Source organism: Chinchilla lanigera, unplaced genomic scaffold (assembly GCF_000276665.1).
Source record: "Chinchilla lanigera isolate Chin_1 unplaced genomic scaffold, ChiLan1.0 scaffold00010, whole genome shotgun sequence".
Classification (NCBI taxonomy): domain Eukaryota; kingdom Metazoa; phylum Chordata; class Mammalia; order Rodentia; family Chinchillidae; genus Chinchilla; species Chinchilla lanigera.
This window is the reverse complement of record NW_004955411.1, coordinates 7214600-7227962: the sequence shown is the minus strand read 5'-3', so window position 1 is coordinate 7227962 and position 13363 is coordinate 7214600. Positions and strand designations below refer to the sequence as shown.

At 37.3% G+C, this 13363-nt stretch overlaps 1 protein-coding gene across 1 annotated transcript in view; it reads left to right on the top strand.

Annotated features, from left to right (window-relative positions):
- The window catches only part of Tfap2d (transcription factor AP-2 delta (activating enhancer binding protein 2 delta)), a 56877-nt gene extending 48388 nt beyond the window's left edge, over window positions 1-8489 (top strand). Inside the window, exon 8 of the mRNA XM_005377665.2 lies at window positions 7961-8489. Coding sequence (XP_005377722.1) covers window positions 7961-8180 — 220 coding nt within the window. The 3' untranslated portion in view covers window positions 8181-8489. The remainder of the gene's footprint in view (window positions 1-7960) is intronic.
- Window positions 8490-13363: the final 4874 nt, after the last annotated feature.

Here is a 13363-nt window from a genome sequence, read left to right as displayed (position 1 = left end):
CTGGGCTACAAAGTGAGCTTGAGGCCAACCTGACTGCATAGCGAGACCCTGTCGGAAAAAGACAAAATAAATGATACCACATGTTTACAAGCACATGTACACACACTCACACACATATAGTTGATCTAGGAAAGATCCCCTACCCAGTAGGGTCCTTTCAGTTGTAGAAATGTGAATACTTGGGTGACAATTTAACACTTAGGTGGGAAGTTGTAGCCAGCAGTCACTGCCTCCCTGAAATGAGCCAAAACGGAGGTATAGTTTATGTTGCTAAAGGATGCTTTAGAGCATGTTAATTGGCCTGTCTAGCATAACAGGAGTGTTTAAAGCCAGGAATAAAATTAAGAAGGTGAGTGTTAAATATAAATTACATTTTCCCTAATGTCAGGTACCATAAACTACAGAAGTTTAGATTTTCTCAGCAGGTGATTGTATTGCTCACAGCCAGTTGTCAGAGCTTTTCTGCTCCTCAGTGTGAAGTTAATAATAAGAAAATGAAACCAGTGATCTGGAATCTAGTTAGAGAAACAGAGAGAAAAAAGATGAATAAAAGTATAACTAGGATAGACCTAACTTCTACGTCTGCATTCCTGTGACCCAAACCTCAGACTTTGACTCTTGATTTTTTAGTTTAAACTGACTGGTTTTAAATCTTTTCTTCCCGTGAATTCTACATCAGGTAGACTTCCCTGGGTACACTGCAACACTAACTTGCTTTATACCCAAGTGGCTATATTTTCACTAATCTCCCCTAAATTTCATATAATTAATTTTATCCCACTGACTACAGTGTCTACCAAACTCTGGTTTCAACGTGGAAAAGTCAGCACACTTCCTTTATTGTACTTGCAACCAAGCACGTGCAACATTTCGGTGATCATTTCTACTTTTAAATGGGAACACTTCAAATTTTTAATAAACCTTCACATAGACAAACTGTGGTAAATCCACTTCAACGAAATGTTAAAAAGAAATAATCTGTTGATAAATGCACCATGGATGAATCTCAAAATTATTGTGCTGGACTAGGGGCATATCCTGGTGGTAGAGCATGTGCCCTCCCTGGGTTTGATCACAAGTACCAGCAGGGAAAAACCTTACACTGAGTGAAAGAAGCCAGACACAATAGTCTAGACTTTTGATTGAGTTATATGACATTCAGGAGAAAGTAACATTATCAGGACAGAAATTACAGCTGTGATTGCCGGGAGCTGAGGGGGGCCGAGGAAGTGTGAACTGACTGAACGGAAGCCCGGGAGAACTTTTAGGTAAGGATGGTAGTTACACAGCTTGGTGGGTTTGTCAAAATTCAACCATCTGAAAAGAGTAAGTAAAACTTGCTGAAAGTAAACTCAAATATGATAAGTTTAATTTTTAAAACTATCCCATGATAGAAATGTGTTAGAAGACTGATTAAATGTAAAGCAATAATCCAGAGTTTTTGAAAGCTCTTTGTAGTTACTCATGCATGTTTCTCTGCATGATTTTGTTCTCTATCTTTCCGATTTCTCAAGATCATCTCTGAAAACTGTGCCTGCATTTCTTAATCCAGAAATATGGCTTCTTTACACCCCCCAAAATACTCTCAACTCCATTAGTTATACTATTGCTAGTATTAAATTCTTTGAAGAGGTAGCAAAGTATCTTACTTACTAGTTAATCTTTTATGGGCTAACACAGCACTATCCCCCATCCCTGCTCCTAAAGATTGGCCCTATTTCTGTATTATTCATTTTTCTCATTCTTGGAACATAGATTTAAAACTAAGCCCTATTCTAGAGACCAAAAACTCCCAAATTAAACCAAAGGAAGATTCAGCCTGTGGCTAGCCCAAGTAATTCCACGTTCTGGGACCCCACCCATTCTGCTCAAAAGACAGCTGCCTCCTGGAGGTAACTAATACTCAAACACTGGCAAGTTGTAATGTCAGGTAGAGTGTGAGTTAATAAAAACAGCTCCCCGTGTCAGACCCTTTATTTCTCTTCCCAGATTTATTGAGGTATAATTGACATATTAACATTGTATATGTTTAAGGGATACAATATGTTGATTTGATACATTGTGACATTATTACAATTAGATAAATCAATCTATTCTATTGTGTGGAGGTGTGGATCTTCACTCATCAAATTTCAAGCATATAATACAGTATTATTAACTATAGCTACCATGTTAGAGTCCCAGAATTTACTATCTTATAGTAGAAAATGTGTGACTTTTGACAAACCTCTCTCCATTTGCCCCAGCTAGCTTCTGGCAACCCTTCTAATCTCTGCTCCAGTGGTTTGACAGTTCTTTAGATTTTACATGAGAGTCAAATCATAATTACGTGTCCTTCTGTGCCTAGTTTATTTCACTTGACCTGATGTCATCCAGATTCATTCATGTTGTCACAAATATCAGGGTTTTATTTTTTCCTTTGGTTCATTTGTACATGTATGCAGTGCATAATGTTTTCATTGCTTGCGTGGAGTTGGTACAGGGACAGAACACATCTTAGTTCCTTTTGCATGTGCTGCTTCTCATCCTTCTTCTTCCCTGCACCCGTCTCTTGGTCCTCTTCCAGTTTTAAAATTTTGTGTATGTTTATAAGTACATAATAGTTACAGTGTGTGTTGGTTACTTTGCTCTCCACGATGAAAATTAAGGAAGGAAAGGTTTATTTAGCTCACAGTTTGCGGAGGTTTCAGTCCATACTTGGCTGGCTCCAAGGCAGGGTGTCAGGGTACGGGGGCAACAGGTCAAGGTGGCAGAAGACAGCAAAAGCAGAAAGAGCACAAAGGGGAAAGGGAGCCTCTTTTCCTCCCTTATATTGTAAGCAGGCTATCTCACCTCCAGGGTGGGTGTAGCACTCGAACAATCTCCATGACCCTCCTCTTACACAGGCTCAGGATGTTTATAAACTGAGGACTCTGGCCCCCTGATGAGTCATTAGTTAACCTTCTAAACTTGTCGAGTTGACACAATGAACAATATCCTAAAGGTAAAGGTATGTCCTTTTCATCCCAGGAAGTAAAACTGCTCAGTTACTTAGTGAAGCTTCTAGACTCCTTACATTGACACAACGTATCAACCATAGCACGGACCTTGAGTAGAGATGGTACATTTATATAACACATCCCAATTACCTCTGTTTCATCCTCTATCCCTTCTGTCCCTCTCCTCTCCTTCCATCTCTCTATATAATATTCCACTGTATGCACACAGATATAACCTACAACTTCTTTATTCATCTTTGATGGATACTTTGGTTGTTTCTACACCTGGGTTATTGTTAATAATGCTGCAATAAGAATGAAGGTGCAAATACCTCTTCAAGATACTGAATTTCTTTTCTTTGGATATATACCAGATGTGGGACCAATAGTATAGTTCTAGTGTTAAATTTTTAAGGAACCTCTCTATTATTTCCCTGAGTGACTGCACCAGTTTACATTCCACCAACAATGCAGAAGTAGCTCTTTTCTCTCCACACCCTCAGTAGCCCTTTTATCCGTTGTCTCTTTGATCATTACCTCTGTAACAGGTGTGAGGTGGTACTTTTACTTTGAAAGTGCCTGATGATTAGTGATGCTGATATGACCTTTTCCTACATGTACTCACCATTTTCATGTTATCTTTGGGAAAAATAATATGTTGTGATCTTTTGCCTATCTTTTAATTAGATCACTTGTTTTTACTACTTGAGGTGTATGAGTTTCTTTTGTATTTTAGTTGTTAATCCTACTTAGAAATATGGCTTGGTAATATTTTTTCCCATTATATGGGTTGTGTTTTCACTTCATTGTTTCTTTGCTGTACTTAAAATTTTTAGTTTAAAGTGGTTTTTCTTGCTTATTTTTGCCTGTGTGCCTTACTTTTGGTGTCAAATATGACAATATGTAAAAAATCATTGTAGATAATATTAGTATGTTTTGTGTCTAGTCCTGAAAGTTAGGCATATCATACATTTTGGGTTTTTTTTAAACTCACTAATCCTTTCCTACTTTATACATCACTATAAATAAGACAGAACATGCTTTCCTGGAATGACTAGGACTAACAGAAGAGTGAGATGTTTTCCCTAATACTTTTTCATTGGCCTGTGATTATACATTTTTGTGAGATAGTCTAAAAAACTTTAGATTATTTTAATTATTTGGTTTCATAAACATCACTTGAGAACTGCTAAAAAGAAGGGTTTGGCCTTGTGGTATCATCCCATGCAGTATGTGAGGCATGTTTTTTGATGTATAAGAACCTAAGTTTATCAGTGAAATTTGCATAATGCTTTTCCTGTTGAAAAGTGGCAATTAAAGTAGTTACTTATATAAAATATTCTACAATCAATTATAGACTTCTCTGTAGAACTAAGTGGTTTTTAATTTCCATCACCTTCTGTTCATTGTCCTTGGTTTTCAAAAGAGCAATATAAACATTAATACTTTTAAACTCTTGCTTCAAATTGAAAAGAACCTTGTAGATATTCTGCTCAGGTCATTGCCATCTTACAAGGTTAAATAAATTTTCCTAATTCTCAAAGAGTCAGTGTGAGGATTTTGTAAGCCTGGTTCTCAATCCACGGTAAAGATGACTATCCAACCTGTTGATGATTGGGTGCATATTTTTGAAAGCAAGAGAGCCTATCAGTGGGGAAGTATCTTCTGTTGTAGCAGCAAATGATAGAGAGATGAGTTACAGCCAAGAAGATGTGGCAACATGAATGAAAATAAAATTTTACAACATGGATAATGAAGATATTTTATGTAGACCTATCCACTTTATACGTGATTTTAAAATACTTGCTCCTAGACCTGAAAGTCAGTAAGAAAAATCATCACTTTTCAGGGCTACAAGGAAGCCCGCAGAAAGTTATTATGTCAAGCCGGGCATGGTGGTGCATGCCTGTAATCCCAGCACTTAGGAGGCTGAGACAGGAGGATCATTGTGAATTTGAGACCAACCTGGGCTCCAAAGTGAGCTCAAGGCCAGCCTGAACTGCATAGTGAGACCCTGTCTCAAAAAGACCAAAAATGGGGCTGGGGATTTAGCTCAGCGGTACAGCGCCTGCCTGGCAAGCACAAGGTCATGAGTTCGAGTCCCAGTACCACAAAAAAAAAATAAACAAAAAAAAAAGAAAGTTATTATGTCGGAGAGACTGAGCTAACACTACTAACAGAAATACAAATTACCAAAAAGAGAAATAAAACCCTCATTCTGAGTAAAACATAAGTGCAAAGGCAATATGTGATATCCAATCTTTTGGGTAAATTATCAATTCAATCCTTTGGCTTCAGTTAATCAACTATAAAACAGAAACAATAACATATTAGTGTCACAGCTAATATCTTATGATGTGGTACATAAAGATAAAGAATACATTCAAATATAAAGAATTTTTGGCTTGTGTTATATTTGTAGTTCAGATAGTGGCTCTTTAATATCTATCCACAATTACAGTAGATAGTCTATGCTCAGCTATTCATAAAGAGATGAGTCACAGCCAAAAAGATGTGGCAACATGGATGAAAATAAAATTGTCCTAATAGTACAAGGAGCTCTAAACAGAAGTAAAACATGAGAAAAGGGGCAGTATATGTCCAAGGTCAAGTATCTGGTTGGCTTCCCCAGTTCTTTTGTGAATACTAATATAGTTACTTCTTCCACTATTCTAAGCACTTCCATTTATTGTTCTGGCTCTCTGATAGATATCAAACCCTATAAATTCACTCCTAGTAGCAGTATCATTGTAGAAAAGAGACAAAAACAGTTTTCTGCTCAGTAGTAGGACAAATGCAGAAAAGATTTGTATATATCTGAATTTGGAGATGTCTTATATTACAATTTTGATGCAAATAATTGTATAAGCCTCAGTTGCTCTTTTGTAAATGATCAGAGATTGAAGTAGTGTCAAAAATCTATGTTAATTATTACTGAGGCATGAGGCAAGCTTTCCAAAATATTCAGAGGAAAAATAATGGCAACTTAGAGAATATAATAAAAGGATGAGCAAAGAATTTTACCCTTAACCGTGAATAGATGCAACCAATGCTATCTATCTTTTATTAGCACTTAGTGTAGGTCTGACATCACCTGAACTCTTTGCATGGATTAATATAAACAGCAGTCATTATGGTGGATCCTACTATTACACTGAAGTGTATCAGTAGGCTGTCTTAGATTCCAAATACCCTCTTTGCATTGTTTTAAAATCTCATGATTGGGCGGGGGATATAGCTCAATAGTACAGCACCTGCCTGTTAAGTGCAAGGTCCTGAGTTTCATTCCCAATGCCAAAAATAAAGTAAATAAAATAAGATCTCATGATTACCTTTGCCTAGACAACAGAGGCCCTGAGTTCAACCCTCAACGCTGCAAAATAAAACATTCTTGTATTGGCCAGCTTCCTGTTTCTGCAGCACAGTACCTGATATCAATAAATTACAAGAGGGGAGGTTTGTTTTAGCTCACAATTTCAGAAGTTTCAGTCCATAGTCAGTGGGCTCCAAAGCAGAAAATGGTGCAAGGGCATCGTTAAGGAAAGATCTCTTTCTCTAATACCCAGGAAGCAAAGTAGAAGAGAAAGAGTAGAAAAAAAGAGATGTACCCTTCAAGGCCTGCACTGACCTTCTTCTTCCAAGTAGGCTCCTCCTACTAATATTCAGCTATGAACTCACTGCAGATTAATGGATTACAAATATTGTAATGTATATGCAGCATTAACTGCCTTCTTAGAGCCCCACTTCTGAGCACATGAGACTTATGAGATATGGGGGGACATTTTAGGTCTTAACTGTAACAATTATTTTGCTGATTAAAGATTATATAGCATAAGAGAAGTACCTAGAATTAGTTAGCATATTATAAAAGATAGTAGCAGCTAATATTAAAAGCTGCTAGTGTCATCATAACTATAAAAACCTAGGACTTGCCAGCAGTTTATGGCTTCATGTATTGAACATACTGTACACCTATAATAGACATTATATCTGCATTTATGTACACATTTGTGGCAACCATGTTTCTCTGTATTATTATAAAACATAAAAGTTATGGGAAGCAGACTAAAAACACCACTTCATAAAAATTTATACAACTGAAAATCTTGCATATTTTCTGTTCACAAGAAGAATAAAGCTACAGTTACATGTATATGTTCAACAACAGACATCTGTCATGATAGCCAGGGGTGTCTGTGCTGAGATTATCACAAAATTCCTACATTTGTTTAACAGCTAAAATAATTAGTTAATAGTTAGCTTTCTAGACCCAGAAAGTGACTTACAAGGTAAGGTATCTTCTCTCATATAGGAATCTGGAGGTGAATGGATTCCTTGCACGTTATTCTGTCTCTGCCATCCGGGTGATTACCCTCACCTGTGTAATGCATATATTTTGAGGAGAAATAGAGGGAATTGCATACATTACTTTCCTTATTCAAGAAGAGAAGAATGAAGTTAGGGGAATGGGTAGCCATCCGGCGCATTCAGCCAATTATGATTTCCTTATGTTTGGCTTATTCCAGAAAAAGTGTATATGACACGTTTGAAGGCCAGATGATTCTTACACACAGAAAGTTACATTTCTAGCTACTTCCTAATGCAATGGAAAATCATGTCGTATACTAAATACTCTGACTTGCTGATAATTAGTGCATTTCAAGTTTATCAATGACAAGCTCCAAGTGCAGTAAATCCCGGATTTATGAACGAGTTCTGTCCTGGGAGAACTGTTCATAATTTGGATTTGTTTGTAAGTCGACAAAGTGAGTTTTCTACAGTGCACCTGTGAACACAGGAACTGGAATATTCATAAGTTGAGGGTTTGCTGTAGACCCTATGCTTCCTATGGTTATGCAATATTTTCCATAATTCTCAGAAACATTTAGGAAAACAAGAACTTCTTGTTCTGGATTAAATGAGGAAGGAAGTTACTGTTCCAAAATATTCACCTGTTTTTTTCTACCTCTTCTCAATTCTAGTTTGATCACTCATGGTTTTGGGACGCCAGCAATCTGTGCAGCTCTAAGCACTTTCCAGACAGTCCTCAGCGAGATGCTGAACTACTTGGAAAAACACACTACTCACAAAAACGGTGGCGCGGCAGATTCTGGCCAAGGACATGCCAACTCGGAGAAAGCCCCCCTGCGGAAAACTTCAGAGGCTGCCGTGAAAGAGGGAAAAACAGAAAAGACAGACTAGCTACATCAAACAGAATCTATTTCCAGAGAGTCTTGCTGCTGATATTTTTTCTAATATATATATCATTGAGGGTGACTAATCTTCAGTGGACCAAATCACTACCCTCCCCCAACCCTACATTTAGAAAAAAAAAAAGTGGAAATGAAACATAAAACAAGAACGGACAAATCCCCCAAAAGAAAAAAACAGCAGTGTAATTGTGTGATGGAATTGTCACTTTTTAATTTTATGTTATGATAAACTCCTTTTGTGCACGTAGTTTATTGTTCCTAATTATATCAACACTGTTTCTAAGCACTTCTGGACTCTGGGGAGGTAGCACATGCTTTTTCACATTTACCTGATGCACTTTCTTATCCAGCTCTGTAGTTAGGGATTAGAAAGCATGACCAAACTGGAATCTACCATCACTGCTTACAGTGCCGGGCTTCCTCAACTTAGCTCCCCGTGACTGAAGAGTGCCTCTTTCCACTACGTAGACCAATATGAGAAGTAATCCACAAATAAATAGTTGGGGAACTGAAAAGGGCAGTCGTGAATATTTGTCCTATGAAGTGACAGCAGTTCTAAAAATTTACGTCACCTCTAGCACACTTAACTACCAGTGCCTTGGTGGTATTTTAAAATTCCAGAAAACTCTCCTTCTGACTGTACTGTTCTTACCCCCTTGTGGGCTGATGTGTCCACTGGATAGCTAAGTAGATATTCAGAAAGCAGACACTGTAGGAGGACAAGATGAACTCTTTTATCAGTTTTTCCGACATCACCAATGTAGTAATCTACAAACAGACTGCGTTCAGTGGGTTGTGGTAGTTCTGCTACTGTGGGACTCTTGATGGGAAACAATGTACTGTTTTCCCTCACAATGTATGGGAAAAGGAGCAGTGATCTTTCCTGGAAGTTCTGCCTCTCAGAGGAAGGAGAGGAGACCAGGGACCTAGTGGAGGCCCCTTTGAAGCGCTGTGGCTGGTGATTGTGAGCTTAAAACGAGAGCGTTCTTTTTCTACCTTTGTGCTTCTTCTACCTGCCGGATAGCTGTGTTCTAAACCTTTAGAGGCACAAAAGCATTCAGGTCTGTGTTCAATAAAGAACACAAAACAGGTTGATCAGAGAAGGCTTTTGCTTTTAAGATGCTTCCTTTTTTTTCATAGCTTGTTCTTATAGCTTCTGTCCTTTAGTTAAGGCACTGAAAACAAGAGACTCGTGGTTCAAAGGCCAGGAGCTAATTGAAGGAAAGTTTGGCCCATAGAAATCTGTCTGTGTCAAGCAACCTGAATGGTGTCACAGTGTACTAACTTTTCTACTTTAACAATTTTCAAACTTCTATGTAGGCAAATAAAAGTATAGGACAAAGTCTATGTTAAAAAATCATTTTAATAATGTGTGGACTCCCAACACTTGGTTTAGCATGAAAATATTATTCTCTCATTAACATATTGTAATTATTTTAAAAAGTCTTTACCATGCTATAACCCCATGAGAAATATTGAATATTTATTTTGGAGGACGTAGAGCAAACATTTTCTTGTGGAGATCACAAAAAATTATTTTTACAAGACAAGAACTCTTAAGATCATCTGACCTTTTAGCTTTAATCTCATACAGAAAAGAAAAACCATAAGAAATGAAAATTTAAATTTTCCAGATTAAATTCAGTTAATGGAAGACACAACTAAGGAATTCTACATAAAGCAATTTTATGGTTTAGCAGTAGAGACACTTAAAGAAATTAAAAGTAATAAATTGTGATTTCACATGCTTAGTTCCATTTTTAAAATTTTACAACTTTTATAGATTTAAATTTTCTTAAAATAAAATAAAGCTGAGATTCTGCTGAAGTTCCAAATTCCATCACAAAATAAATGATTCTGTCTTGAATCCAATTTTCTACATTGTAAAATATACACATGAAATGAAATGATAAATATTTGAGTTTAAAAAGTTGTGAGAAGTAACATACAGATAGTGTGGATGGCGTTTTCCCTAATAAAATTTCCACACTAGTGTTCTTTTATTCCATTTGTTAACAATATTTATGTATTTAATATGGCATTTTGTTGTGCATATCTGCTGGATACTTAATGTAGTTATATACCATGTCAAATGCTCACCAATAATCAAATGAAAAATTATATCTGGCTTATGATTACCAGTTTATTTCTTTGCCCTTTGTTGTGACTAGTTCAGGTTCTAAGTACTTCAATGAGGTGTTATTATTTATTAGCCTTGGAGACAAAAAGTTTAACTATAACTACAGTGCATATTATTAACCAGAAGTTGGGGCATTTTAAGAGCCTTAAGTGGACAGCCCCCACCATTTAACTTAACCAGCCATTAGGGCATAAAAGAAATGGACGGACCTATCCTTTTCAGAATCACTATTTATTATGATATTCTAATAGGCATTGTTAACATACCAACTTTTGCCTTGTATATAATAGGTACGCAACACTTTTTAAATAAATGAATAAATGAATGTGTGTTTGTTCTTTGTCCAAAATGGGTCAAAGACCTTCTAATTGTGATGTTTTCTTTCACATTCAATGATTCAATCTGAATTGCTTCCTCCATAGTAATCTTGGATGATTAATTTTCCTTGAATAAGAAAATATTTCCATGATAGTACATTCATTGCAAACATATATATTTAATATGTAAGAATAAAGAAAACTGGTTAGTTATCAGACTCTAAATAAAATTGAAGTTATAATCATTACTATTATTATAGTTTACAGGAAATAAAGGTAGGTTACAAGATATTCTGTGTTGTAATAAAAAAAAATGGAAAAGCTTTTTCAGATTGACTATTACTTCCACAGGAAAAAAAACTGTTCAAGACTCTCATATTTGCCCAGAATAAATAATAACAACATAAAAATTTAAACTTTATGAAGGAGTCAAGTTTTTAAATAAACACACTTGTTTTATGCTGTCTTAATAATCAATTTAAATACCAGAGAGCATGGCTATTTCATTAGAGTGGCCATTTGGCTTAAGTTTTGTGGCTGTAGAAGAATAGGAGACCTGTGAATTGCTCCATAATTTTTCTCTGAAAAGATCATTGCACTGTAACAATACCTATTCTCTGGACTTCTTTTAAAGTATCTTAACATAGGGATATTTCTTCCTGGTTTTGCAGTTCCTTTTTCTTTTTCTTCCATGCAAGTATGTTCTCTTTGATGAGCAGGACAGGACTTGTCCTTTAGCTCTATGGGCATCCTGATCTGAGCGTGACAGTGATAAGAACTTGACCTTCTGTCAGCTAATGCTTTTAAGGTAAATATGCCAGTAAATTATCCTTGTTGCAGTGAACAAAATGATACAATTCATTTTCTTAGTTTTTTTTCTTTTTATACCTCTTTGGAGACACTGTAGATGAATGAAATATTTTAATCGTATCAGAATTCTTTATGTAATCAATTTGGCATCTTCTTACCAAAACCAAGTCAATATGTGGGAGGTGACACAATCCAGTGACTGAGTGTGAACTGTAAAGCCAAACCGCCTGGGTTTGAGTTGAAGCTCTTTCACTTGCAGCTCTGTCCCTTGGGGTTTCCTCAAGTCCTCCATACCTTCCAGTTTTTCACCTGTAAGATGAGGACAACAGTAGTTTTCTGCTCACGGAACTACTGTCAGAATCAAGGTGACTGTTCCTGAAGTGCTGGAGTTGAACAGGTGCTACGTTGGTGCTATGTGAGTGTTACCTATTGCCTTCAACACTTAGAGTTTGAACAAATTGTTGTTTAACTAGAGATCAGTCTCTCCTCAGGGTGGGAAATCTAAGAGAGTTGTGATCGAGGAAGGGAAGAGGTGGAAATCAATAATAATAGATACATTTCAGGTAGGACAATAGTTTGAAAATTAACAGATAAACCTTATATTTCTGGTTATTCCCACATTTTTGTGCCGTTTGGAACAACTAATATTTTTCCCATAGTGCTGCAGGAGGGGAAAGTGACCCAAAAGAATATAGGCCACAAAAGAATCAAACTTTTATACAAGTTGTAGTTTTCAAAAACACAGAGCATTTCATTTTCGAAACTTCACAAGGAAGACTTGTGGACTAAAATCTTATCAGTCAAGAGCTTTCCTTCTTACACACACACACACACACACACACACACACACACACACACACAAGTAGAAAATAATCCACAGTTCGGGAAAGGAAGAGTGAAATGGAGAATTTTAAACTGATTAGCAATCACTGCATCTAAGCGATGGAATCATGTCCTGGTGGGAGGTGAGCATATGAATCTCATGACAGGCAGAATGAGCAGGAATCTGGATTTGTCAACTTCACTGGATTCAGAAACACCTAGTAGGACATGCTCCTGGGTCACAGAGGTGTGACCTTAGTTACCATATGTGTTTAAGTTCTTTCCTCTCTGGTACTGTTATCTTGCTCTGCATCCTGACCTCAGTAACTAAGCATCTTTGCTCCTCTTTGCATGTCTGCCATGATGTATCTGCTTTGGCCAGCAAAGAATGGACTGAATTTCCAGAAAACTTGAGCCAAATGGAATCTCTCTTCCTTTAAAATGTGGGAATCACTCAGTTTCTGTGGTCAGGATTTACAAGGGAATAGGTTTAATGCAGGGAACATAATTTATGGTGTTATTTTATAAGTCACCCAAAAAGTCAAATGCAGAAGAGTGCCAGATGTGGATACACATTAGAGACCCAAAGAATCCAGCTGAGGTTCTGGATCCCACAGCAATGTCCTGCGCAAGTCCAACTGAAGACCTAGAGCCTGTGGTAATGTCCTCCATGAGTCCAGCTGGAGACCTAGAGCCCAGAACAATGCCTCATGCAAGTCTGCACCAGGAAAGCCCAAAGATCAGTGATGAAAGTTAGAAAGTCTGTGCCAGTGGAAGCATCTGTACAAGCAGGCTGAGGGATCTGCACTGGAGCCAGGAAGTGATGTTCAAGGTGACTAGAGCTCCCCTGACAATCCTCAGTGATGACAAGGACCCGTGCTCCTCCAGCAATGAGAACAGCTGAGTTTATATCAGGAAAGCCAGTGTGACACGCTTCTCCAGGAGAATCAACAGCGCACCATCTTCCCCTCCAGTTCTCCTTCTATGTTGTTGGCAACAATTTGAAGTGGGCCTTCCACTCCCAGCTGATTCAGTTCAACTGGGCATCGCAAGTTGGCCATTAGTTAATCCACCACACAGGTA